Raw genomic sequence first — 27,904 nt, forward strand, 5'->3', positions numbered from 1 at the left:
GTAGTGTCCTCTTCTGCAAATTGCCTGAGAAAAAAATACAGATTGACATCCAACTTGGTGTGCTGGCCAATTGAAATGAGAAGAAAGCTTTTGTTTTCACAACATGCTGTACTTACTCCTCTCCAGCATAAGCGGTTGAATGTGACTATGACGTGCACATGCTGGACCTGTAGTACAGATGTGTGAATATTAACCCTTACAGATATGTTTTCCAGGGCTGTGCTACCTTTAACACATTCCTTTTCAAGTTCTTGAGACCACCCATAGCTGGCTCCCTGTTTGTCTTGAATTTTTCCTCTAGAGCATGATGAACAAAATGTCTTGCACATGTTGGGATGTCACTCTAAGTTGCTCTCTGTTTCCCAACTTTCTCTGCTGGTTGTGTGGGCTGAATAATAATCTCAGAGAACAGAAAAGACAAACCTCACCAAAAATCTCTACCACTTTGCTTTGAAAGTGTTTTCTTGAACTGTGTGTTTTCATCCACTGCTTATTCAAATAGGTGTACTGTTATCTGGCTTGATTTTATTGGGCACTCAGTAACATCTAAGACAGATGTCACTGTTGAAACTTTACACTGTTTTATTTTACAGTCACGTGCCCACTGACTGGAGCTAGTTTGGAAACAACTTTTGATTAAAGCTCTAGTTAAAATCTCCATGTATGAAGCTGGAAAAATACTTTAAAATATGGTTATTCACATATGTAATTAACTATTCATACATGTATTCTTATTCAATAAATAGTCCAGCAAGAAAATTTAAATGCATTAAAAAGAATCTATTATACAGTTAAACAGTGACTTAAAGCAAACACTGCAGCATGTCTTATGAAATCAAAGTTCATGAATAAATTTTAAGGAAAATAAGACCCTGCTGGAGATAGTATTTTTTAGGTAGCACAGAGTGTTTAGGGGTTTTGAGTGATAGCATGTCACACTGCAGATTCTCTTCTGTGTAGGGGCAGGTGCTGTTCTTGCTTCCTTCAGAAAAACATCCAGTATTGTGAGCCTGTTGTGAGAAGTTGGTTCTGATTGTTATTACAGGGAAAAAATGCCCTTCCGAAATCTAATAATTTCTTCATTAAGAGTATGCATAGAACTAAGTGCCTCAAGAAAGCCCCACAAAACCAAACCAAACAAAAAAACCCTGGCATCTTTTATGGTCCATATGCTGGTAGCAAAGGAAGAGATCTTAGCAAAAGTCCAGCTTTGCCAGTTTCTGATATCTGATGATTTCTGATATCAACTTTCACCTCATTTTGGAGAGTTGCAGACAAGTATGGAAGAAGCATGGGGATGGACATAGTCAATTACATCTGTAAATGTGTCATCCGGGATGCTCTGAGATGGAGCCCTTCCTGTTGGGCACATAGTGCAAGCTTTTAAAATTGCAAAAATGCAGATTCCATTCATAGCCTGGAAAACCAGGCAGAGCTCATAGTACTCCTCTCTCTGGTATCACACAGTTTAAAAAGCTGACCGAGATCTTGTCCTGAAGCTTTAAATTCACAGAAACAGAGGTCAACATTTTCTAGTACAAAATTAAATGTTAATATCTGAAGCATGAAAAATAGAAGGCCTATTTCTGATTCTCCAGCAGTAAAGGCAGTAGAGAGTGATATCACATCCAGCAGAAAGCTGTCTGCAGGTTTAGCAGGGCAGGAATGATGAAATATTTGTGAATATATATAGTAGGGAGAAGAGCTGGTGCTGTAGCATCAAAACTGGAATAGGTATCAACAACAACAAAAAACCCCATACAAGCTCTCTGTGTGGTGTTCCTGGCACTGTATTGTGCCAGAAATACTTTTGGTACCAGCCAGCCAGCTCTAATACTGTTACACGTATCTTAAGTAATTTAACTCTGCTTCTTGGCCAGTTTTGAGAAGAGCTAATTATCTTGTTAAGCTGTGCTTCCACTCATAGAATTAATTCAGCCAGAGGCAATTTAGATGTCTCTGCACACAAGTAATTTTGCCCAGGTATATGGTGTACCTGTGCTGGGTAGAAGGCATTTAGACTGCACTGCTTCTAGGAGGGCAGATACCTGGTGTTGAGTTGCCTTCCCAGTCAAGGAAGACCCAAAACCACTTTTCCTTTTTTTTCTTGAAAGGTCCAATTCCCAAGCCATTAGGCTTTACATCCAGGCTCAAATTGTGAGCCTGGTTCACCATACTGGCATATGGTTCACCATAATGGGAATTTCTGCTTGGTCCTGGAAAGCAAGATTCTTTCTTTTCCTTATTTCTTCCACAGATGGAGAAAAAGGAGGAGGAAATTATTAATCACCTTTTATAGTTATTATTCCTGTGATAGGCACTTTTTTGGGCATACTAGCTTTCCAGCCATTGTGAATGTATTTAAACAAAAAACTTCCCATTTTAAATTGGGTTCTGAAGGAGATTATTTATGGATACTCACCAGACTTTTGCTTCATATCCCCTGGCTATTTAGGCCAGCTGAGAACAAGAAAACAGAGAAGATACACAGCTGATTATGTGAGAACTTGATGAGTGGGTTAGGCTGGCATCCAAATAAATTAAATACCACAGGTGTGTCAAAAAAAGCTGTCTTCCTTTCAAGGCCCTGAACCTGCCACTTATGTTTTGTGTAAAAGACATATCTCAAAGAGGAGCTATACTGAAGTGAGGAAACAGCAAGGATAAGAAAAGGCTTTTTATGGCTTCATTTTGAACAAACAGGATAGGATATAATTTCCTAGGAGTGGACAGTATGAAAGAGTCGAGATAATGATAGCCTGATGTGGCCATATCTGAAAGATACTGTGTAGAAAAAGAAGGGAAAAAAAGGGAAACATCATGGTTTAGTCTTAACCAATGTCTAGAAGAAGATCCAGTTGAACATCTTGTATAGGTTACTGGGCCAGGCATCTATGTTTGAAAATTGACAGTGAAATTACTGAAAAGCTGAGAAAATGTTACTAGAACATTAGAACATTGGACATCCAGAGTGGAATTATCCTCTCTTTACTTGAGTGCTCCACTCTGTCAGAGGCAGAAAGCTGGACTCCGCAGTCAATGGAAATCAGACTGTGTCTAATGCAAAATTCATCATTAAGTAATGCAGACATTAAAAACAATTCTAGTGAATTTCATCCTCTAAAGACACATTAAAAACAATTCTAGTGAATTTCATCCTCTAAAGACACATCTCCTTTTCTATTGGTATTTTTTTATGGAATATGCCTGCTTTGGACAGAATAAGCAGGCAACAAAGGAGATAGGAGCTGAGTCTGTTATGGAAGAAGGGAAAGGAAGCAGATGGAGGAGAGTAGGGAACTGCAGCTGCAGAATAACAGTAACCTCAGAAAGTACAGAACAGATTGTGTACAGAGATGGTTGAATTTGTGCAAGGGAAGAGAAAGGGAGATGAGAATGGAAGTGGAAAGAAAAGAAGACAAAGCTAATGAGAACTTTTGAAATGTAAATATCTGAAAAAGGAGAATTGAAGCTAGATGATAGAATGAGAAAAGATGATTTTTGCTATTATGCAGAATGGAGTGTGGTGAGAGCTCTGGATAGAAAAGATTGCATTATGCATAATAAGGTTTGATCCATTTTTAAAGTTTGATACATTTTTAAATAAATTTATTTAAAAGCTATTTTATAGAATAAGTAGGGAAATGAGAACTTTTCACAAAAGAACAAAGAACTTTGCTAGTATGAAACCTGTTGCAACTAGCAAGCAATCAACATAGGAGAGTATGATATGACTGATTTCCTTGTAATGATGCCACATTCACATTGCCCCTATGAAAAGAGGACATTTGTTTTCCCCTTTTGTAATGTAAAATGAAACGGCACTAAGGAAACAACTATTTTTACTGAGCAGATAGCTAGAGATGTTCTGGTGATAAAGGGCAAGGCTATTGTGGTAGCAGTCAGGAAAAACGGGGCAGGGTGGAGGCTTTGCAGGAAGGGAGCTTTGAGAAGGACACATGAGGAGCAAATGGAGGCAGAATCTCACTCCTGTACTTCACTGCAGCTTCCTCCAAAACGAGGTGTTTTGGTAAGTGGTAGGATTGGCTCATTGTCTGTTCTCAAGACAGGGCCGTTGGTACCACGTACTACATGCAGGCATAAAGCAAAAAGCATTTTGATAAAATAGCTCTGCACTTAACAGCCCAGTCAGCGACAGTGATGACTGTGCAAATAACTCCAGTGTTGCTCTTGGATTTATAATATCATCAGAAGACAGCCATCAAAGTAATGCCAATAATCTAATTGCTTGTTCTGTGTTTATCCAACAAACAATTCAAAGCAGAATTACATTCCAGCCATTTCATTCTACAACCCAGTCCTTTCTGATTAGGAAATTCAACAGAACCTAATGCAAACACAGTTAAATATCCTCCAGAAAGTGAAACAGGAAATGAACTTCTCGCTTACTTCTTGATACAGCAGCTATGCACACTTTTAAATATAATGGTAGTATAAAAAACTGACTATTTCTGTGAGCTCTTATGCAAACACAAAAAGGAATTTAGAAGTCACATTTGGAGCTAATAAACATCTGCATAGCCCCATAAATGAGTGGCTTGGGGCACTAGAACCACATGCTAAGTTTTTATTATCATTCTTCTTATTGATGCTGTTCAATAATAGTGCAGTATTTTCTGGAGTCCCATTCATGTATTTTTTGTAATGTTGTTCTGCTAGGTGGTATTTAGTAGCAAAAGTAGATGCTGACTTCCTTTGCTAGCTAAATGGGAATTTAGGCTGTTCACTGCCTTTGAATATTGCTAATGGTGCTGTCCCTGTTTTTATAAGGCCGGTTTTCCTTTGTGGTATTTTTGTTGCACTCTGCTTTCATGCAAAGGCCTCTTGTTTTGCACAGTGGCTCATACACCTCTTTTGCAGCTGCTCAGTACCTGCAGGAAAAAGTGGGGTTAAAGTAAGCTGCAGTCAAGTTATTTGAACCTACTGGACCAAGTCTCTGACAGCCTTGGCTAGCTCAGTGTGAAAAGTGGCTGCCTGTAATCCACACAAGCTAATGTGGGACTAATGACACCAGAACAGGGTAGCTGAAAAAATGATTCAGAGTTTTTGAGTTCTTTCCTGAGAGAGGCTTAGGCTGATATGAGTAGAGCCATTATGTTAGGATGGAGAATTTTGTTTCTGCAGTTGAAGTGATGGTCAGTGAAATTCTATGGCAACAGTTCAAACTGTGTATTTGCTTCTTTTCCAGGCATAGACAATGCATCAATATTTATGGAATTATGTAATATTCTTGGAATTTGAAAGAGCTGCCAAGGAACTGTTTTGCTGTCCTCAACTTGAAATATCTTCACTCTTTTCTTCTTGGCCAAAACAAAAACAGTAATTATACATCATAAGATTCAGTTACTGACCAAATTCTAGATTTTTGGAACAACCCAGAAATGCTGTACAATAGAGGAAAGCTTCAGAGACTAGTAGAATCAATTATATCCTTATACATTCATAACCTAGAATTGGATATACAGGTTTCAGGGGAAATGTCAAAACATTTTCTTTTTAATAGAGAACTTCACAGCTCGCTGGAAGTTGCAGACAGACTGAACTAAGAATTGCAACTCTGAAAATGGATGTCTATTTTCAGTTTCAAAAGCATGGTTACATAATTCTTCAGCTTTTATATTATATAAACTGGGCCTTTTATCTTGTTTGTTAAGACATCAAAGGAGTATACATTTGATACAATTTTTTAAAAAATCTTTAATAAATTTTAATGGAGCTCAATTTGTTTTCTTTTGTGTTTTTCATGTTATTCTGTAAAGTGAAAAAAAATTACAAAATTCATTTTAATGCATTTTTATTTACTTTACAGCCCATTCTGGTTTGTTTGGACCAGTTGTTAAAAGGCTGTGGATCATCTGTGTAACAGCCAATTGCCTTAAAATGAGGTCAGTGACTCAGCTAAGTGCAATATTTTGTAACGTGTAAGAGCACATATATCATGTCAAAGCTGACATAGGTCTCATCCAAAATCACATGGGAAATCTCAGCCTTGCTGTAAAGCCTCATTAATTTCTCTGGAGACAAACACACCATTTTCTAGGTATGACATGGGCTGCAGATGTTCTTAGCAATCCCTTTCATGTAGGATACATTGAATCTGTAATAAACTGACCTCCTAACAAATAGTCTGAGTCTTCAAACTGAGAAAGAGCTAAAAAAATTGTTGGGACATGGGAACATTTGACCATCTACAATTATTCTCAAATTTTTAAAATGTTATGGATCCTTTTTTTGTGTGTGTGTGAGTCTGTTGTACATTAAAATCATAGGAATGCCAAAAAAATCAGAACCATAAAATGTGGAAATATGTGAACAGCTTATTTTCATCTATTGTACGCTGCTTCTCTTGTACTAACTCCTTGCCCAGACCTCATTTTTATGATTGAGAAACATTTTATGAAAACCAGCAGACTCTTTAAATATATAAACATGACTGTTATTGGTATAATATTGGAAATTCTGAAAAACATCTAGTAGTAACTAGATCAGCATGTCCAGTGATGCAGGGCATCTTGTATAAAGCTTTGGAAAAAAGTATGGAATCACTTGCTACAAGCATGCAATTGTCCAGATTTAAAAAAAAAAAATTCTGTGTAGCTGAAAACCCACCCTACACTGCACTGGCTTGGCAAACAAACAGACGACACGTTGCATGTGTAACCTGGATTGCAAAGAGCTATGAAAGGACAGGGCAGAGAAAATAAATCTGGCAACGCTAAGCATGGATCTCAAGCAAGTGCCCTAAAAGGTGTGGAGATACTTCATATTATTAAATAGTACCAGATTAGACATCAGGTCAAGCTGTTAAATTTAGGCTGCTGAATTGCTTCTGTGTCACAGAGACGCCATTGCGGCTCTTCGGTGGCATTAGAACCACATAAAAGTGGATAAAAGCGCCGGTACACAGCGCCGGTACCCAGCGCCCGGGTGGTGGGCAGGGGGCCGGGGCCCAGGAGGGTGTGTGTCCCTGCTCGGTCCCTGCCGGCACTGCGGCAGCAGGCTCCGGGCTGCAGCTGCCCCAGCGGCATTTGCGTGTCTCGGAGTGTCCCAAGAAAAGCCCCCGGGAAGCCGGTGCTGTGCTCTGCCTGTGAAGCCTGTCGGAGTGTCCCAAGAAAAGCGCCCGGGAAGCCGGTGCTGTGCTCTGCCTGTGAGGGCTGTCGGAGCCCTCTGATCCCCCAGCCCGGAGACGGCGCCCGGTGGGAGCCGGAGGCTGCGTGGGCCTCGTGGAGCCGCTCCGGGCCATTTCCTTTGTGTTTTGTGGAAATGACCCAGATCACTGCCACTGCCTGAACTTCCTCTTTTTCTTTTTCTTTTTTTTTTTTTTTTTTTCTTTTCTTTTTTTTTTTTTTTTTTTTTTTTCCCCTCTGCTATACTGCTGTCAGTGTTCTGTTGAATATTCGTCACTGCCAAACCAGAGCGTTGTAAACACTGCAGCCCTTCCCCAGAGACCTGAGGAAGATGCCTCCCGCATCACGGCTGAGGCGGGATCTTGCCTTGCACATCCCGCTGCAGGCGGCCGGGCTGAGCCCCTGGGGACGCCTCGGGGCGGGTTCGTCCCTGTCCTCTGTGCCTCGTCCCTCGGGCCCGGAGGGCACCGGGGCCAAGCAAGGCCTGTTTCAGCATATGTGCCAGCGGGAGAGCCCTGGGATGCTGGCCCTGGAGTACTGGCCTCAGGGGAATGGAGCCGTTGCTGGGTGCTTGAGGCAGGACCTCTTAATATTTGAAACAAACTACTTGAGGTGACACTGCGGGAGGCTTTGCTTCCATGCAGAAAGGTGTGTTTTCCTGGCATAATAGAAGTGTAGTAATTGTTAGCGAGGAGCGGGCACACAAAGTGATGCCACATTCAAGGCAGGACCCTCAGCCCAGGCGGCGCGGGGAGGGACGGGGGCGGGAGAAGCCATAAGCGCCAGCAAAAATGGAACTGGAGCGAGACTGTCCGGTCTGCAGCCCCTCTGTACTCCCCACATGTCCTCAGTTCACCCCTGCACACTTGGGATGGAAAATGGAATTTTCTTGCAAAATAAAGCAAGAGGAGTCTCTCTTCTGGGTTTCTTCCACGATGCAAGTGAAATGGAAAGTAGGAAGTGTTTGGCTGGAATGCCTGGAAGAGAAGTGAGAGAGAGCACAAGAGGGGGGCTGGGACGAGGGCTGGATTTAGGAACAGGGAGGGAGGGAAATGGAGAGGAAGGGCTGCCAGCAGCTGCTGGCGCTGCGAGAGAACAGGAAATAGAGAAGATAAGAGGAGAGGAAGGAGGGGCAAAGGGAGAAGGGGACAAGAGTGACGTTGCTGTGGTGGGCAAGGGCAATCTGAGAACACTATTTTTAAAAATTCTGGGATGTCGGGAACGCTGTCAAACAGGTGACCTAACGCAGTTCCGATGAGTTCACCCTGTGCTATGTGTGCTTACACTGGCCAGCAAGTGATCAACCTTTATTTGAATATCTCAGATTCTAAACTAGTTTTGGGTTGCACCTTTAGCAAGCATATGTGGAAGACTCTGACAGTGTAGTACTGAGATTTTTTCAGGGTCCCTTCATCAATAATTGTGACGCTTTCCATGGGCAATGACTGCTCTGAAGCAAAAGAACATTTGGTGTTAGAAGCAAAGGGCTCTTGAAATCGTTTGTGCTCTGTACGGCTGCAGAATAGCTTACACTTCTGCCAAACACAATGTAAAACTGCATCTCACACTCAGGGGATGCACTGCTGAGCAAAGTAACTTTAGCACTAGATCCCAGGCCTATAAACAACTGGACACATCTTGAATGAAATTTATTTGTGTAAAAGCATCTGTCTCTTTTCAGTCTAGTCTACTGTCCAAAAAATGTGGTGGCATGTTTGTGTAGTGCTTCCTATCTCCAGTGATAAGCTTACTAAAATTAGGAGTTATGAAATAACTTAACTTTTAAACTGCTGACAACTGTCAGGTTGAAATTCACAAACTTGCACAGAAGTAATTTAATGACCTGAATTTAATCCCTGCTGGTATGTTTCAATGCTAAAGACAAATATATTTCACCAAAATGAAGTCTTGGGTTTGTAATGGTGTTTTTATTCCCACACTGAGCAACCTATTTTTATGCTTTATTTTATTGGGGTTTGAACAGCAAGGTTTTTGGGGGGGCTACTAGGGTGGCTTCTGTGAGAAGCTGCCAGGAGCTTCCCCATCCCCCATGTCCCACACAGTCCTTGCCAGCCAGTTCCAAGACAGACCTGCCACTGGCCAAGGCTGAGCCCATCAGTGATGGTGGTAACAACTCTGGAATAACAAATTTAAAAAGGGGAAAAAAGCGATTGTGCAACCCAGAGAGAAGAGTGAGGATGTATGAGTGGAGTAACTCTGCAGACACCAGGTCTGGGGGAGGAAGTGCTTCAGGCAGAGAGTTACCTGCAGAGTGTGATGAAGACTGTGGTGGGGCAGGCTGTCCCCTGCAGTCCACAGAGGTCTGCAGTGGAGTAGAGATCCACCAGCAGGCCATGGAGAACCCATGCTGGAGCAGTCTGTTCCTGAAGGACTGGGTCCAGTTGAAGAGGTCCACGCTGGAACAGTTTGAAGAATTGCAGCCTGTAGGAAGAACTCATATTGGAGAAGTTCATGAAGGACTGTCTCCAATGGGAGACACCCCACACTGAAGCAGGGGAGGAGTGTGAGGAGTTCTCCCACTGAGGAGGAAGGAGCAGCAAAGACAAGTGTGATAAACTGACCAATCCCCCAGTCCCATCTCCCCTTCTCCACTGAGGGAGAGGTAGAGAATTTGGGAGAGAAGTTGAACCTGGGAAGAAGGGAGGGGTGGAGGAAAGGTGATTGGTTCTATTTCTGATTATCTCACTCTAATTCCATTTATTATCAAACAAATCAGGTTCCCCAAACTGCATCTGTTTTTCCTGTGACAGTAATCAATGAATGATCTCTCCCTATTTTGATCTCTACCCACAAGACTTTCAGTGTATTTTTCCCTCTGTGCAGTTGGAAAGGGGAGTGGTAGGGTGGCTTTGGTGGGCACATGGCTTCCAGACAGTGTTAGCCCACCACATTTATTTAAGACATAAAATATCCCCCTTACCCAAAGATCTGATGGCAACAGCCCAGTGATTTGCCCTTTTCAGAAATTAATGTTATGTTTTCACTATGACTGTGTGTTTGGGGTGTCTCTTCTCCGTTTTTTTCTTTCAAGAAGCTCATACCCGGGTAGATACAGAGGAAGGGTTTTCTCTAGATGCCATTGTCCCTAGGCAGTATATGGGAAGATAGTAAGTGGTAGATAATCCAAGTGTTCCTTGAGATTCATTGAGGACATCAGATACCTTTCGACTTGCTCTTATATACAAGTCTCTCTGCCAGTCCTCCTATGGGCTAGATTGTGTTGGGCTAATAAGTCAATAGAGGACTGACAAGGTTACATTTAACTTTCTAGAGCACTAATCTCCAGTTCTGTTTAGGATTCCTGTGTCTGATTTTACCCCAGTACTCTTCGTATTTTTCTTAATAATGCTGCATAGCAAAACTCAGATGTCTGCACTTACATCTGCATAGGACCCACATTCCTTGGAACAATTCACATGAGATCTCCCAAGGCCTCTCTGTTCAGGTGACCAAAGTCAAAGACAGATAGCAGTTGCTGTTACCAGCTCACCAGAGCAGCTCAGATTTCAGGAAAGTTGTTTCCACAAAGGGAAGAACATTTTTTAAAAATCCTTGAGTCCTAACCAGAAGTTTCAAACCTTTATAGTATCAGTTCAAAATGAAGATAGAAAAAATCTCCAGACAAAATGGAATTTGTGGTCCGAAGTCCCTGATATAAAGCGAATTCTTAATTATACTAGAACAATTTTCACTGTTGCCACAGTAAGTTACTAGCTGCGTTTTGTGAAAAGCAGCAACTGTACTTTGTACTGCTGAGGAATGTCCTATCTCACCATCATTGTCTGTGCACTGTGTTTCTGTAGATCGATGCCTCCATTCTCCAGTACTTTGGAAGCCACACGAGAAGAGCAGTTCTGTATGCACCTCCTGCTCACCATGAAACTGACCGTCAGCTCTGTCAGCGCATCCTGGCAAAACATGGATATACCGTCTCAGTCCTTGGAAACAGCGGACTTGTGGAGGAGCTGAGGCATGAGGGCCCTTATCACAGTAAGAATAATTGGACTTAGTTAATATGTTAATTAATAATGTGATCACTAAATGTAGAATTGATCCAGTGTTCATCAACAAACGGAAAGCATAAAAACTCTGATAAAAGTAATGATAGAAGCCAAATTCTAGCCCTTCTCAGATGTGTGGATATTTCTCCACAGTTAGGTGATTCTTTCATTAGCTATATCCTTCTGTAAAAAAATGCAGCAGAGTAGTTCATCATAGTCTTGACAACTAAATCAGATCAGTTTGGTTCCTGATGACTTCTCAAACCTACTTCATCAATGTAACTGAGGGATTTTCAATAGAATGTTTCATAACAAAACACGTACCTACTACATTTTCTACGTTATCTTTTTCTCTCCTAAAGAAAACTTGCTTGTGTGAAGGTTTTTTCCTCTATTAATGTTTTGATGGTTCTGTAAATTTGTTAAAGAACACAATATAGAACAAGTACATTTTGTACTTGATGCTGAATCTGGGATAGATACTGTTGGTTCTTAGTTCCTCTTGAAATTTGATCCACACTACAAGCAGTCTACTGAAGAATCCTGATCTCTTGCACAAAGGACTGTAGCTTTATTGTGTAGAGTTACACTGTGCTTGATAGAGAAGCTTGGGCACCAGTTAGATGTGATAACCATGTTTGAGTATTCTTGCACACCTCAGAGGTATGAACTGAAACTGTGATGCCAATCTGGTCTTGGAAGTCAATTCAGGAATGGAAGGCTCTGAAAAAAGTACTGTTCTACCAGAAGAAAAATGGTGTAGTTGGATATTTCTTGTGCTAAAGGGTGTACACTTTGCATCATTCAGGCTTGCAGTATACTTCTGGAGCTACCAGAGGGCTCAGGTTTGCTTTGAGTTTTAACCAAACCAGATAATTCCGTAGATAATAAACTACAGTTACTTAGCATGCTTGAGATTGCTCAAAATTCCATAGCTAATTTTAAGTTTCTCAAGAAACTTTCTTGAAAATGAGGTACATGTGGTTTTCTTTGGCAGGCTGTACCAAGAAGTAGTAAATTGTCTTATCTCACTCTTACTTCAATCTAGATTTGTAGTCACCTTTTGGCCACTCCTTGCCTTTCCATCTCAGAGTGACAAGACACATGTCTTACAGGCTTTGCTAATGGCAGATGGGCTGCAGAGAAAACTTGGTATCTCTGGGAACCATGTGCACCATGTCTGTGAAATACTTTTGTTTCAAATGGCCAAGGAAGTGGGCATGCCAAATTCAGTTTCAACTTATTTAAAAAAAAAAAAAAAAAAGAAAAAGAAAAAAAAACTGTACTAGATTTTTCTACAGTGCTGAATTCAGATTGAAGTTCTCCTGTACAGTTTTTACACTTCAAATATTGCTCCTGCAGAAATGAGCTTAACTGTGGATATTTATACTTTACAGGCTAGAATCAGTACTTCCTGTAGTGTTTTTCCAGTAATAATAATAAAAAAAAATAATAAAAAGGTCAGGTATTTTCCAGAAACATCCCACAGCTTCCAGCAGATGTTGGATTATGTAAAAAAGTCTAATGCTTGCCAACTTAAGGCAAAGAGTAAGACTCTACTGCTGTTTCATGGCAGCATAAATCTGCCTTTAACTATTCTCTGTTAAGCAAGTGTCTAGCTTTAAGGTTATGTTTTAAAAACAAGAAATAAGTAGTAGAGCATGTCTACATACCAAACCAATGATCTTTTCTTTCAGCTAAGCAAATTACATTCAAAGTTAATTTTCTTCCCTAGTAGATGGTGAGGTTTACTCTTCTGGATGGGATAGAACTCCTTATTTTGGAGAAGGGTATTTTGAGCTATGCTTTGGTATACTATTTTTCTAAAGTGTTATTAAAAATATGCTCCTTTAGGCCTCAATTAAAAATATATAGATAATGAACTATAAAGAGAAACACAGAGTATGAGTGCTGTGAAAAATCTAAAAAAATAGTAATTTCTTATTACCTGCTATTTCTTAGCAGCTCTATCGGGTTCTTTTATTTGTGTGCAGTCTTTCTTACTCGTATCTTTCAAAGCTCACTCTAAATTTGAAAGGATTTTTTTGTTTTGAATGGCTGAGAGCCAAGACTCTAGCTAAGTCATATATGGAAAAAAATTCACCACAAAACATTCCTAACTTTTTTTTTGTGCTGGCCTGCTAAGAATTTTTGGACCAGTTCTGCTGCTGTTCGAAACCCAAATGTGACAGCTCTGCTCACTGATCTTCCAGAAAGATCCTCAACACCTGGACTGCAGCACTGTTCATTGCAGTCAGAGAGAAACATCAGGGGAATAGTTTTCTTCAGTGGAAATTTTTCACTTCTAACAAACCAACCAAAACCATTTTGTGTTTTGGTAACTGGAAAGCAGTTGGCTAAAAAGAAAAAAACTTTTTTTTTAAATCATGGCAAAGAGACAGTGGTTTATGGGTTTGCTATCAAAAATCCATACAGATGTGTTCTGCAGTAAAACATAAATTATTCAAACCCCTAATTTTTCACTGAAAAATAGCTTTGTCAGTGAATTCTCAAGCAGCTTTGCTTGAACAAAAAGTCGTTGTGCTTGCACCATTTCTTAGCGATTAAACCCACATGGAGGGAAAATTCCATGGACTGGTGATACCTGTGCCAGTTCTGAGCTCTTTGAGACTTCCTTTTGCAGCAGCCCTAAATGAGCCAGTTTGCTGTAAATTTAACATATCTCTTTGTCTGCTGCTGGGATGGAGATAGAGAGGTGGAACTGCGTTAGAACTGTGTTAGCAGCAGGTGATGAAATAGTCAGATTTTGCAGAGAGCTGGAATTACTACCTTGGGAAATCTGTTTTGACATGGTCAGTGTCTCCATTAAATATCTGTGGTAAATCTGTTTTGAAGTAAGCAGTTCAGAAGAAATTCCTGATGAGCAAACAGCTCATCATAACACTGATAAGAAAGGTACCAGGTTGTATTGGCCAGCACATCTACAAATGGCACATTTGTTTGGTCTGCCAGGTAGTGTGGTTGGTCTTCCTTCCTCTCCTCTGGAACAAGATAAGCCTTTGCCACACCTTGGAGGGGGTTGAAATTGGTGTCACAATCTCATGGAAAATAATAAAAGGAGCAGAAGGAGGAGTGAGAAAGCCCTACACTTCCAGGCTTTCTCAGGGGAGATTTGCCATAATGAGCTGTACAAGCCTCTGGACTTCCTTGCCTCAGCCCAGGACAGAGCTGTGTTGCTCTATCAGAGATGAGTGGGATGAGTCACCTGGCTTCAGAGCCCCCCTTAGATCCTCCCAGAGTGGCAAATACCAGAGAAGAACTTGCCAAATATGTTCCAGTGTCTTCTGCCTTCTTCCCTGTTCTTCCAGTCTGAGAAGCTCTCATCTCTGTTACCACAGTAAAGATTAACAGGATGTGTGTGCCCCTATGACTCTGTGCTACCCTGCCAACATTTTCACAACATACTTCAAAAGGAAGGTTTTATCTCAGAAATTTGTTTCTCTAGTAGGCATTTCTGCCCTCCAAAAATAATATTTTCTAGTTACTGCCTGCTGCCTGAATCTTTCCTGAATTCCATACTTTGCCTAGATGACATCTTCAAAGATAAATAACCTACTTTTATCTTTCCTTACAGAGCCATCAGTTTTTCTGTCCTTTGCTGGATGTGCCCGCCTCATTACTCTTTGGTGGCCCTCCCTTAATAGGCATTTCCTTAATTTCTCAATTCTTTGCCTTTACTAATAGTTATGCAAATCTCAGCAAACTTCAGGCTCCAAGAAATGTGTGCAGTTGTATGTTACAAATCTGACTGGCCAATTTTAATTCATTCAGCAATAACATGCAGAATTCTGTCATTACCACTAGCTCTTGGAGTGGAAAAGATTGTGCATAAGCTCAGTGGTAGCCCACCACTTTGGCCATGGAAAAAAGCACAGGTATTCAGGCTGCTGACAAACTGAGTGCAGCATAACATTACATGCTCCCTGCTGCTTTAGAATGCTAGTAATTTGGTGGAAGCTCTTGCAATTGCAATGAGGGACGTTAAAAAAGAATCATAAACCATTTTCATAGTATTGCTTTTACATGATCATTTCCTATTTTTAAAATACTGCAGTTAAGTATTTAAAATTTACTATTGCCTCTTTTTGCAGTTTGAATGACATCCATTGAAGATTAAATTTTAGCCATGCCATTAAAAAGATTGCTACTGTACAAATATTGATGTGGGTTGGGATTTTTTTGTATGATTTGCTGTTCCATAAGATAAGCATTGAAACCGTCTTAGCTTTGTTCAATATTTAGCTTTTCTGTCAATTTCATGGAAATCAACACCATTTTCATAGGGATCATATACTACATAGACACTTAAATTTACATATATTGCTAAGAATATTAGATCCATAGTTATTTCTTATTTTCTGACATTGCCAATATACACTGGATTATGTCCTTTTTTCTGCCATTTTAAGAGCATGCTATGTTTAAATACTTGGCTGTGTAAACTAAGCCCTAGTTCCAGCAACTAGCTATGAGGATGATCTAGCTTTTTGCAGATGTGGGAGTGGTGCTTGGGTGGAGCTGCACCAGCAACAGGAAGGGATGATTGAGACAACAGACCCATGGGAGCAAATCTGAGCAAATCTTGGCCTTTCTTTTATGTGCTTGGGTCAAGAGATCTGTCTGGTATTTAAAGTGGCATTACTAGGTATTACAGCAAGGAGTAAATTCCCCCTCACTGATAGAGCCATGTGAATATATCCAGGTATTACTCATTTTTCTGTAAAATGGTGGTTTGGGAATTGTATTATTATGGAGTATAAGGCATCTGCTGCCCCCCTCTTAGCTCTCTGTAGACAGTTTATTTGCTTCTTTGTACACAGTGATGGGCAGTCCCTGTGGTAAAAGCTGGTGTTGGGGAATATCAGGGAACATGAGGCTGCAGGAGCAAGCACAGGTGTTGATGTGGAGTGATGCAAAGTTTTTTGTCTCTCTATATATTGCATGACTGAAAAAATGGCTGGGGGGTACAGATTAAAGAAAATTCTTATTTGATTTTCCCCAAAAGCAATTTTTGAATCAGTCTTTGTCAGTTTTTCATTTTGATTTGCGAGGCATCCTTTGGAAAAATTAATTTTTAAAGAAAATTTAGATTTTTCATGGAAGAAAATTACTCAGTTCACTTTGCTTCGCACTTCGAGTTACAAGACCAGAAAACGCTGCCACATGAGTTAAAGATGGAGAAAACTAGGCTAGAAACTCTCTGAGTCACTGTCAGAACTAGGATGAAATCCATGCTCTTTCTGTATGTCTTCATGTTATTCCTTTAGCATATTGGATCGCCTCTCACTGTTTTCCTCACTGTTCATACTTTTGACCAGAGGCTGAGTAGGAAAAGTATCAGCTTAATTGCTGACATCTGGCCAGCAGCAAGCACTTGCAGCAGTGCTCCTTCGTAAGTGCAGCCAGTAACAGTTTCCTCAGAGCTGCTAATTAGTCTAGAGAACAAACTGCAGCCATGGGTTTCAGAGGCCCCCAGGGCCATGGCTGGTGACTGTCAGACATCAGGTTTTCATTTTCCAAGACATACCATATCAGCAAAATTAGTGAAAATGAGAGAAGGTGCTAGAGACAGAAGGACACAGTGGTGCTCTCTCTTCAGTGAGTGTGAAGGCTGGAATGTTTAGGTGAACAGAGGTGCTTGTTAACACAAAGTGTTAACGAATTCTGCTGCCAAGGAAAAAAGAACAATCTGTTCATCATGCCTGTAGTAATCAGGGCATGATGTACTACAACAAAGTTGTTATTAGGAAATCTGTTTTGGGAGTAAAGCTCATGAAGTAATCAAATGGATTCCCTGGAGCTGTGGAGCACTCAATCTTAGGTATCTTGAAATATTAGGTGAAGAGATTTTGTTGGGTGTAGTGAGTCCCCTGGTGGGGTAACAAGATGGTCTCACAGACTTCTTGGAATATATGACTAGCCTTGAGAAAATTAGGCAGACAGAAAACTGAAGAGGGAAAATGATGATTTCTAAAGAAGATGGACAGATTTCAGGTGTGAATCAGCTGTGGTGACTCAGAGCTTGGAGGAACAAACAATATGTAGTTTAGAGCATCTTCTTAAAATGCAAAATAGTCTCAAACCCCCCAAAATTTATGAGAATATATTCCTGATGGGAGTGGGGAAAAGGGAAGGGAGCAAAAATCAGTCTTGCTTAGATAATAGCCAGCTGAACTTTGATAAAGTAGAAAGCAAATAGTGTATTGTGAAACACAGATGTTTTTCATGGGGTGGCATGTAAAATAAGTACTAAGAGAACCAAATTTTCTCCCTTAGCGAATAGTTTTCTGTTGAGTTAGAAATACATCAGCAAGAGTAGGAAACATTAATTTTAACTTTTTTTCTTTTTTCCTTTTTTTAAATTTTTCAGAATACAGTTAGGAGGAGCCCCTACTTGCTGTTTATTTCAGCCTCAGACAAGTTTCCATGAAATCCAACTAACTTCAGCAAACAATTATAAAGACTAAAGGCCCCAAGGAAAATTTCTTGTGTGTTCTGTAAACATCTGGTTGCCATTTTCAATTACAAGGACCAACCCACTGAAGGAAGCAGTTTAGTTTTTTTGGAACAGAAATGGGACACTGGGGTTTTTGTTCTTTTTCATAGTGGAGAGTAAAGGAAATGTCAGGAATAGAGAGGTCACTAGATGCTCAGCTTTTATAAATAAAAAAGTCTCTGAGAAAATTAAAGTAAATTGGAATCAGGTTCTGAAAGTGTAAACAACCCTGTGGAGGTAAGGTTAAATAAGCAGGACTGGAGATCCTAGCATGCCAGCAAAAGCACAAGATCATTCTGTCATAAGTAAGTAATTTAAAATAGTGTGCAAAATAATAATGGTGAATCTAGCCACAGAAATATTTTGTGGGTTACCATACAAATACATGTGTACATTCAAATCTAGCAGATGTAACTTTCCAAAATCCTTTTGGTTAACTGTTGGTACAAATATATAACCAACAGTATACAAAACTGGTTGGTTTCCTAATGCAAAATAGATGTCATGTGAGTCCTGAGCTAAGTTTTGACAAATAAAGCACACATTTTAGAAACACTTCTTTGTATGTTGTTAAACAGGGAGCTTCCTAAACAAGCTAAATCAGTAGAAATGTGATCCTCAGAGCATACTGAGTTACAAGTATGTAACAGATTTAATCGGCTTCCATAACATGGAAGTTCATTTAGTTTTGGGGAGGAAATGCATTCCAGAAACATACATTATCTTGATCACTTTTTAGTTTTGCTTCTAGCAATTAATCTCATGCCACACACATCATTGGTTTCAGTACAAGACATAAGATTCTGACACACACAAATGAACTCTGCTCTCTAATGCGATGCTGTGGTTTTGTGTTAGAAAATCTAAATGCATCATATATTTTTCTAAACAATATGTATTCTTCTTCCTAATTACTAGCAGAACATGTTCATGCTTTGTAGAAGAGCACACAAACGATTTCTTTGTATTACTAAAATAAACCCTCTGTAAGATTGTACTGAATCCTCTGTTTCAAATGCACTCTTTTTATTTAGAAAGTGAAATTCTTTATTTGTTTATAACAAAAGTATAAGGACATTGAGCTCTGCCAGGTAAAACCAAAATATAGCATTTAGTCCTAAATGTACCAAATATATCCTTCTCTGAGTGTTCTATTTACTTTTTAACAGAACATACTGTCCAGTGGAGAGTGGTATTTAAGGGGCTGACTTAGAGATTACAATAATTAAAATGATACATGCTGATTACACAGCGAGCTAAAATTAAAACTTTACTGGAATAAATTATGTCATGTGAACAGAATCTGAAAAACACCAGTGTCCAGGAAGATCCACACGTTTGCCAAAGGAAAGCAGCAATGTGCACAGCTACTGAAATTAAATAAATACAAGGGATTTAAGCATCAATGTAGCTGCTTTGTAATATGCTAGCAACATGCAAATCCTGTAAAAAGCTTTGAGGTAATTTTTTTATAACTGTAGTGTGTCAGATAAGAAGGTAACAGCATACAATTGCTTTTTAAAGTATTTTTAAAATGCTTCCCTTTAAGAACTCTGGCTCTGATGGGGTTCAAGCAGCAACTCTGGTTTATAAATATATATGTCTGTTCCTAAATGTCAGATAATTGTCTGCTAATATAGGTGCTGGGAGAATGTCAGTCAGTCTGGCCAGAAGCCTGTCACCGTCCTGCCAGAGCACTCTCTGGAAGGGATTGTTGGTCAGGACTGCTCAGTGATTTGGCTGCTGGAAGCTGTGGACCCTTTTTGATGCAGTCACTGGCTCTGAGCCCTGGTCAGCTGTGAGAAGCGTGCTGCTGCCTTTCATCACTGTGCTCCCATTTTAGGTAGAGGCATTATATACCACTGAAACAAAAACACTATTTTCTTTTTTTTTAACTTTGGCTACCATGACTGCTATTGGTTCAGGCAGCAAAAAGCTGTGTAGGCCTTCATTGTAATTTGCAGCCAGCCCACGCCATTCCTAGGTTCAGATTCCAACTCTCTCCAGCTGCATCCACTTTCAGCTGACAGCTCTTTTGAATGCTGCATCCCAAAGCCACTCCAGACATCAAAAGTGCAGTAGCCACCCACGGTTTAGAACATGTTTCTGAAAATTTCGCACAATGTATTGTTGTTACGCTGGCTTATCTTGCATCAAAAGGGAACCTTTTCTTCATGATTATTCTACCCTTCTGATGTTCATTGTAGTCCCTCAGAGTTGATTTTTCAATGTAATATTGAATATTTTATTACACAGCCCCTGAGGTTGTCCATTTAGAGGCAATCCTAGTTTGCATAGATGTCAAAGAGAATAGAGGCTCCTCTGACTTTCTCAGAAATTGAAACCATTTCTCAGTTTCAAGTTAATTATGAGATCCTTTGGATTTCTGGAAAAAAATATTTCATACAGAAAATTATTACTTAAAGTGGCACACTACCTTTGATTAAAAAGGAAAAAACCCTCATATCATGACTTTCTATCATTTTTGGCAGGCATGTTTCCTTACAAAAAAATGCCAGTTCTTCAAAACAAAAAGGCAAAATATTGAAGGAATTTGGATTAAAAAGTAACAGTGGATTAGGATTTGAGCAACTTTAGCTGGTAGCAGGATTAAAAAAATATAGTCTTAACATATTTCCTCAATGGTGCCTCACATAAATAAAATACAGTCCTCTGCTGATAGAGAGAAGCACAGAGGAGCTGAGTGCCATGCATTTTAGAAAGTTTGAAGCAAATTGGTCAAGTCATAAAGTGTTTCTATAACAAGATTATTGTTGTAATGACTTTGTTTCTGACATTCGTGGTAATGCTTTCAAAAATAAATATTTAGTTATAAAAAGGATTTTCAGTTTTAATTTATAGCAACTACTAGAAGTGTATATATAGAGAGAGCTTACAGAGTGTTCTGTGTTTTGTAAATACAAGATAAATCTGGCAGAACCACAGTTATTTTAGGTCTGAGAGAATACAGCTCAGTTGATCTGTTTATTGAAGAAGGATTTTTGGTGTAAAATGGAGAAATAAGACAAGATCATTTTTGTTTATTTGGAAGAAAACCAGTTCACAACATTTTTTTTCTGCAATAGGCAAAATAGAAAACATATCAGCATACCAAAATACTGTTCAACAGGCTGATAGGCAAAATAAGAACAAGATATAGCTATTTTGGAGCAAATCAAGAATCATTTTTCTGTCTAAAGGGGAATTAGGCATTTAAATATTTTTTTCCCATTTGGCTTTAGCAAGGGTATAAAAAAACCTTCTCACCTCAGGTTTCACAGCCACAGTGAGGCCAGGTATTAGTGGAGCCTGTCTAGAAGTCATTCTTCAACAAAAAATAATTGAGGTAACTTTCTATAAAGATGAGACTGAAGTCATGGACTTTAAATAAGTAGAGCTTGACATGTTAGCCCTATTTTCCCTTGTAATGTAGTGTTAGGGCTTTAAAAAAAGCTCTAAGGGTAGAAGTGAAGATATGTGAAGTAGGAGAAAGCATCAGGTTTTCTTCTTCCTTTACCCAACTCCATGGCACATATGATTTACAATATTTTTTTTTTTTGCAAATCTGACAATATGAGGATATCTGTTGATCTTCAAAAGTGAGGTCTGACCCTACATTTCTTTAAAATGTTTGCAGAGATAATTTTAAGGTCTCCTTTAGAGTCCCTGTTTTATGGCAGTCCATATATCTGTCATGGACTTCCACTACCCCATGGCGTACCTGGTGAGTAGAAGTGAAAGGCAGAATGGTGTGATACACTGAAAACAGTATCTGTGAAGTGCAGCTGGAAACCCTTAGATTAGGCATGATTTAATTATTGCATCACTGTCTTCTGCAGTTTTGTCTAACTCATAAATCAAATGGGTCAATTCCCTGGTTCTAAGGACAAGTGACACAGTATGGCTCATGTCCATGTATCTAAACTGTTTTCCCTGACTGAGGGTGGCCTGCTTCTCGCTGAGTTTTAGGAACTGTCACTGGCTTAGGCTGTCTCCTGGGACATTGCATGGCCACCCAGGGAGAGGAAAACAAACACAGTAGATGATTGCAGGCCAGTGGTTGATCCTGTGTCCTGACACTGTTTATTTTAGCCATTGCCCTTATTCCCAAGCTTCTTTTTTTCAGTATTGTTTTGTGTCTTCTGGATATTACAGAACCTGGCACGTTAACAAAGATAAGTATAGGTGCCTGAGTGCTCTAACTGTAGTGATCAAGGTCTGTGATTTGGATCTTAAAATATGGGGTTTTGTTTCTTGCATATGTGATCAAACATCATTATTTGAACATTGTAATTGGCATTCTCATTCATTGTAATTAGAATGAGACCGGACATTAAGACAAATAAACCCATTTACTCCTTAGCTGCTAATCCTGAGGCTGCTGTATATCCACAGAAGGGAAGAGGCTGTTTTCTCAGCTCTAGCTCTATTTCTACCTTTTAAGGTATGAATTCTCATTAGTGCCATCATTCAGAGGGCTTCTCAGCTCAGGTACCTAATGTTCTGTTGCAAAGAGTGGGAGTGGTAGAAATGTTGGGGTGAAATGCAGGATGGAAAGTAATCACAAGCTGGCAATTTGGTTCCTTGGGAAGAGCTCCTCCTCCCTAGGAACTACTTTCAGATTGAATCTTCTTTCCAGCCACCAGCTCTTTCTGTTTGTTGCATGTTCCTTTCTAACAGTCCAGACTTTTCCTTATAAATGTAGAATCTGCAGGTTTTGCAATAGTCTAGTGGGGAAGGCGCCTCAGTACCACTTGTTAAGTTCTATGTACACACTCATCCAAGTTAGAATGTGCTTCCACAAGGTCCCCAAGGTGCTTTGGGGCTCCTGTTCACTCATCATGTCCTGCACTGTGGTGGAGTCTCCCCAGGGACATATCTTGGGAGTACCAGGGCAGGGTCTTGTGTCTTTCTGACAGGGTTACTGGGTTACCCCACCCAGCATTGTGCCTCTGTGCTCCTTTGTGTGTATGTGTCTGTGCATGAGAGAGAAGAGTATTTTGTGGGCAGATCCCCTTCCTGCAATGTCCCTGGGAGCAGCTGGAGCAGGGTGCTATTTGAATTCTCCCACCTGCTGCAGTTCCTCTGGGCTCCATTGTGCAGCCTGGTCCCTGCATGTTTCAGCTGCATGACCCCTCTTCCCACATGCACATTCTCTCCTTCCAGATTTCACCTGGTTCTTCATGCCAATCTACTCTCAGTAGCCTCTTTCTAATATTTCTCAATCTGTCAGCTGTCTTTTTTGCCAGGCAGTTTCCTTCTGTACCTTCACAGAAGGTAAGAAAACACCTACACAGATGGATTTAGCTGAGCTTTGGTGGATCTGTGACATCCGTGCTTTAATTAGGTACCAGGTACTTCCATCCTAATGAAGGTTAGGTCTAAGTCCCACAGTGTGTGGGTGAGAAACATATATAGCAGCTTGGACTGTCGTGGCTTATGTTGTATATTAAATACATATAAAGTAAGAATTCCAGCATTTGGGAGCAGTTGGGGTTGTAAGTTATTTTTGCTTGCATACCAGAAGAGCATACAAGAAGAGCATACAAGAAGAGCATACAATATTGGATTATTAGGAGCATACTATTAGATTATTAGGATCTTTTAGTTTCACTGAGGCTTGCTGTGCACAAAATACCCATGTGTGTAGAACATACCAAAGTAATCTGAATATTAATCCAAATCATAGTGTGTAAGCACAGAAGTGGAATAACAGGCTTGAGTGTTTGAATTGCCCCAATGTGTTTGTCATTGGGTCAGAACTGCATATTTTCCTTTTATTTGCTGTTGAACTCTACTAGAGCTCAGAAAGTATTTTGACAGCATATTTTCGTACCTTGACAGGTTATGCCGTGATAAAACCTATAGGTTGTTGGAGTTGCAGTCTGAAATACAACTCAGAGGAGAATTATTCTTAGCCTGACAGTCTTTTCTAGATAGACTGAGAACCATCTAATGCACCTGCCTTGCAATACTGCAGTATTCTTCTCTCTATGTCAGACTAATGTAATTTTTGAATGCACTTTTATTTCCAGTATTCTGCCTATTCTGTGGTTGCACAGAAAAGTATATGGATATAGTTTAATAATACTGCAATTTAATTTTTTTTGCTACCTTTGGTTATCTTACTGACAGTTATCTGCAAATTGAAAACCCAACTTTAAAACGTTTGCTGCAGGTCTGAAATTTCTTTTTTTGTTGTCTGCTATAGTGTGGTAATTTACTGATTGAAGAAAGGATTGTTAATCTATTGCATAGATTTTGATGTTAATGGAGAAAGGATTGTCCTGTCTGTTCTTCATTCTTTTAGTTATGCCTGCAATAGATTTCTTCTGCTTCTTTTAGAGAAAGTCATCTACCTTGTATGATCAATTGTTCCAGTAAGGAAGATGGTAACTCTTTAACTTGGTAGCTAACTCTTAAGGCAGTTTTAGAGTTTGAGACCAGGTGGAGAAACTAAAATATCTTTACACGTTCGAGAGTATTTTTGATAGAAACAGGTAGCTCTTGGCTTATAAGGCTAATTTTTTTACTTTTGAAATTTGCCTTTAATTGACAAGGAAAGCAGGCTTGAAACTAGTCTCTGATATAAATAAGCAGTAATAAAATAATTCTTTCAGGCAAGAGTGGAAGCATTATGCCTCTCCATTTGCAGTTAGACCCAATATCCCTCCACAGCACTTGCAGAATAGATACAGGATTGTCAAGCATTACTCTGTTTTTATGAGAGGCACTGCAAACAACTTCAAATGCCTATTTCTCTGCCTGACTTCTGAACTCAGATGTGACTGTGCATTAATTCTTGAGCACAGGGCAATGTTTTGTGCTAAGCTGTTCAGGGATAGATGAGCTGTCCTTGAAATTAAACTGATTCCATTTGGTTCACACCAGCCTCTCCTCTACAAAGAATGCTTCCATTGACACTTCAAACCCTCTTAGTTGGGGAGTGGTTGAGCCAAAAAAAAATCCTGATCATCCTCAAGGGGAGTGAGTAGTGACTGTCCTCAGGATTCCTTCAGCCTTTTCCCTGGCAGCCACACAGCAACTGCACAAACTATTTTGTGAATGAATTGACTGTGTCCAACCATCTCAGCATCAATCAAAGTGTGGAGTATTTTTTTACATTTAAAGTACTCGACTGCAATTAATGTGACAATAGATTTTAGCCTAATTTGTCCAGCTAAGCTGGTGGTTATGGGGCTGTGTGTTATGGCACAGTAAAGTCAGTCTGAACACACTCTGAAACAGTGAAAGATTTGCATAAAGGCAGGTGAGTAGCTGCTTTCCAGAACAGTTCAGAATAATATGAGAAATGTTGCTATCTTGTCCTGTGCTATCACTCATGTGGAGTGATTGTTTCTTCATTGTTGTCATAGTGATTCCATATCGGTAATAGCTCATGACCCTCGAGGGCCACACCAAAAGAGAAATTAAAATGCTTCCAATAACTACTGCTTTTAGGAGAAAATTCCCAAACACCTAGGTGTGAGACATTCCTGTAGGGAAAGTGTTACAAATGAAGTAGAGATATCAAAAACTTGCAATAGGACATGTCATTAAGAAAGAAAAACTATTCAGTCAAACAAGTGGCATTTTGATATTTGCACAACAAGACAGCCAATCTGCTGTAACCAGAAATAGGCTTCAAAAGATATTTGCCCCTGGAGTGCTATCTGTGAAGCTCAGATCATCAGAGGTGTAGAATTCCCACATCCCCATACCCTGTCACACAGCCTGCCTGATGCTGCTGCTTGCTGAGAGGCTGAAGAGCATGAAATTCAGCCTAGAGTCCAGAGGCAGTCAGAGAGGCAGAAGTTCTGTCTTTCAGACATCTGTTTGTGCTTCCACTTTAAACTCCTGGCTAGCAAACTATTGGCTCTCATAAATTGACTGCATGGCAGGGTTGAAGTCCAACACATTCCTCTGTCCAGTGTGAAGTAGGATTCGTGCACAAACACTACTTCCATAAAAACGTGCTTCCTCACCCCACTTGGTACAATCTGTGCTCCCTCCCTTACCATTCAGGAGCAGAGGAGGTTGACTTTTTTTTCCCCCATGTATACTATGAGGACTCATGACTCATGAAGCTAAAACTTGCATTAATCTAAAACATATTTATTTTTTTTTACAGATCAGGATTACCACATGCTTTAAGTACAACTGAATACAGTTGAATGCATCAATATGTAAACAATAACCTTTCCTGAAAATCTTCTCTTTATATCCATGGAGCTCAGAGGTGTCTGAAAATATATTTCAACTAGAGCTGACACGAATTTCTCTTAAAAATGGATCCTGTACAAATCTCAGGATCTTCCTTAGCAGAGGTTCTATAGCCTCCCTAGAGTAAGGTATTCCAGTACTTGATACATGTGTTTAGAAACTGTTCTTTATGTACCCTTTCCTGCGAATTAAAATGCTTACTTTGTATCCTGTCTGTACTGATTAAAGAGATAACTGACTTTGGATGGATAAAAATTTATTCAGTGGTGGTGTGGTTTAACCCCAGCCATCAGCGAAGCACCACCCAACTCCTTGCTCATCTCCCTCTGGTGGGATGAGGGAGAGAATCAGAAAGGTAAAAGTGAGAAAACTCATGAATTGAGATAGACAGTTTAACAGGAGATGCAAAAGCTGTGTCTGCAAGCAAAGCAAAGCAAGGAATTAATTCACCAGTTCCTGTGAGCAGACAGGTGTTCAGCTGTACCAGGACAGGAGCTTTGTAATGGATGGAACCAAGCGGGTTAGTTGGGCAGACAAATGCCCAACTCTGAATGGATGTGTCTTCCCCCACTCCCTGCTCCCTTCTTCCTTCTTCTCCCAGCTTTTGTTGTTGAGCACAGCATCATATGGAATGGAGCATCCTTTTGGCCAGTTGGGGTCGGCTGTCCTGGCTGTGGCCCCTTCCAGCCTCCCTGCTGCAGGTCAGCGTGAGGCACCAAGAAGGCACTGACAGTTCAAACAGTGGTGTGTTAAACTGGTTTACAAATCAAAAAATGATCACTGTATGAGTTGCTAGACAAAGGACTGACTCCATCCAAGTCAGCCCCTGTAGGAGGTCTTCCACAATCTATCTTCTTTTTCTAGCCCTCTACTGAAACCGGGGAACAGTGTTACTGGAAAGACATGACTGACACAAAATGAAGCAGAAGGATTAACCCCTGATCATTGTTATCACTGTAATCCCCATAAACAGGATTGGTTACAATTGTTGATATCTGCAGGGCTATTATTTAGAATTCTGTGGGGAATTGGCATGGAATAAATTAAAACTGAAATTTTAAGGGAGTGGATTCAACTCTTTCAGCATCAATAAATACTTGCCAACAACTGAAAACTTATTTATATTTGCTTTGTTGGTTGTTTTGGTTTTTTCCTTTGGCAACAATATTGTATTGTTAGTTCATATGCAGTTTATAAATTTGGTCCTTCTCTGCAGTAGTGCTCTATGGCAAATTGTACCTCTTGATTTGATTTCATCTTATGAACTATGGCACTTTTAACTTGTTTTGAATTTGCTTGGGTTGAATTTGGACCAATTATCAGAATTATTTTGAATTCTGACCGTGCTTTACAAAGTCCTTATGCTTCTTTCCATCTTGGTATCACTTGCTATTTATAAATGCACTTATTATTCCATTATGCAATTTGTTACTGAAAATTTTGATCATAACTGAATGTACAGTGGAGTACATTTTGAGGTTCTGCTTCAAGAAGGATCCACTTTGATAGGGGGTTAGACTTCATTTTTTCAAATAGCTGTGCAATCACCTCAGAGGTATGTTATCTGGAAGCAATGGCTAAAGACTTAGTAAAGTCAAATTGTTTTTTCATTGCTAATATTTGCTTTGTTCACTAAATCGGTTACTCTGATTTCTGATACTTCTCTGTCAGAAGAAAGGAGACTACTTTTATGTAATATGCTCTTGACAAATGCTGGCTGTTTCTTGTTGTCTTCTTCTAGTGCTCATAAACTGATTAATTTCAAGGTAGTGGTGTGAGCAAATGCAAAATTGCAAATTCACATACAAGTGGTTTTTTTTTCTTTTTTATTTCCCAGAATGAATGAAATACAGCAAGATAAACATGAAAGATGAAAATTTTATTTGATTTTCCAAGTTTTTTCATTTCAAATCTCAGGATGGAAGCCTTAATACTGCAAAATTAAATTTCAGCCTATAGTAATGACATTAACTTATTAATTTGATTAAATTAAA

The 27,904-nt window shown here is 39.8% G+C and overlaps 1 protein-coding gene across 3 annotated transcripts in view; it reads left to right on the forward strand.

The window, feature by feature from the left end:
• CPED1 (cadherin like and PC-esterase domain containing 1) overlaps positions 1-27,904 on the forward strand; it is a 145,214-nt gene that overhangs the window by 2,534 nt on the left and 114,776 nt on the right. For all 3 annotated transcript variants that reach the window (XM_063155345.1, XM_063155347.1, XM_063155346.1), the window contains exon 3: positions 10,973-11,159. In XM_063155345.1, the coding sequence (XP_063011415.1) occupies positions 10,973-11,159 (187 nt within the window). The remainder of the gene's footprint in view (positions 1-10,972; positions 11,160-27,904) is intronic.

This window comes from Melospiza melodia, chromosome 4, assembly GCF_035770615.1.
Source record: "Melospiza melodia melodia isolate bMelMel2 chromosome 4, bMelMel2.pri, whole genome shotgun sequence".
Classification (NCBI taxonomy): Eukaryota; Metazoa; Chordata; class Aves; order Passeriformes; family Passerellidae; genus Melospiza; species Melospiza melodia.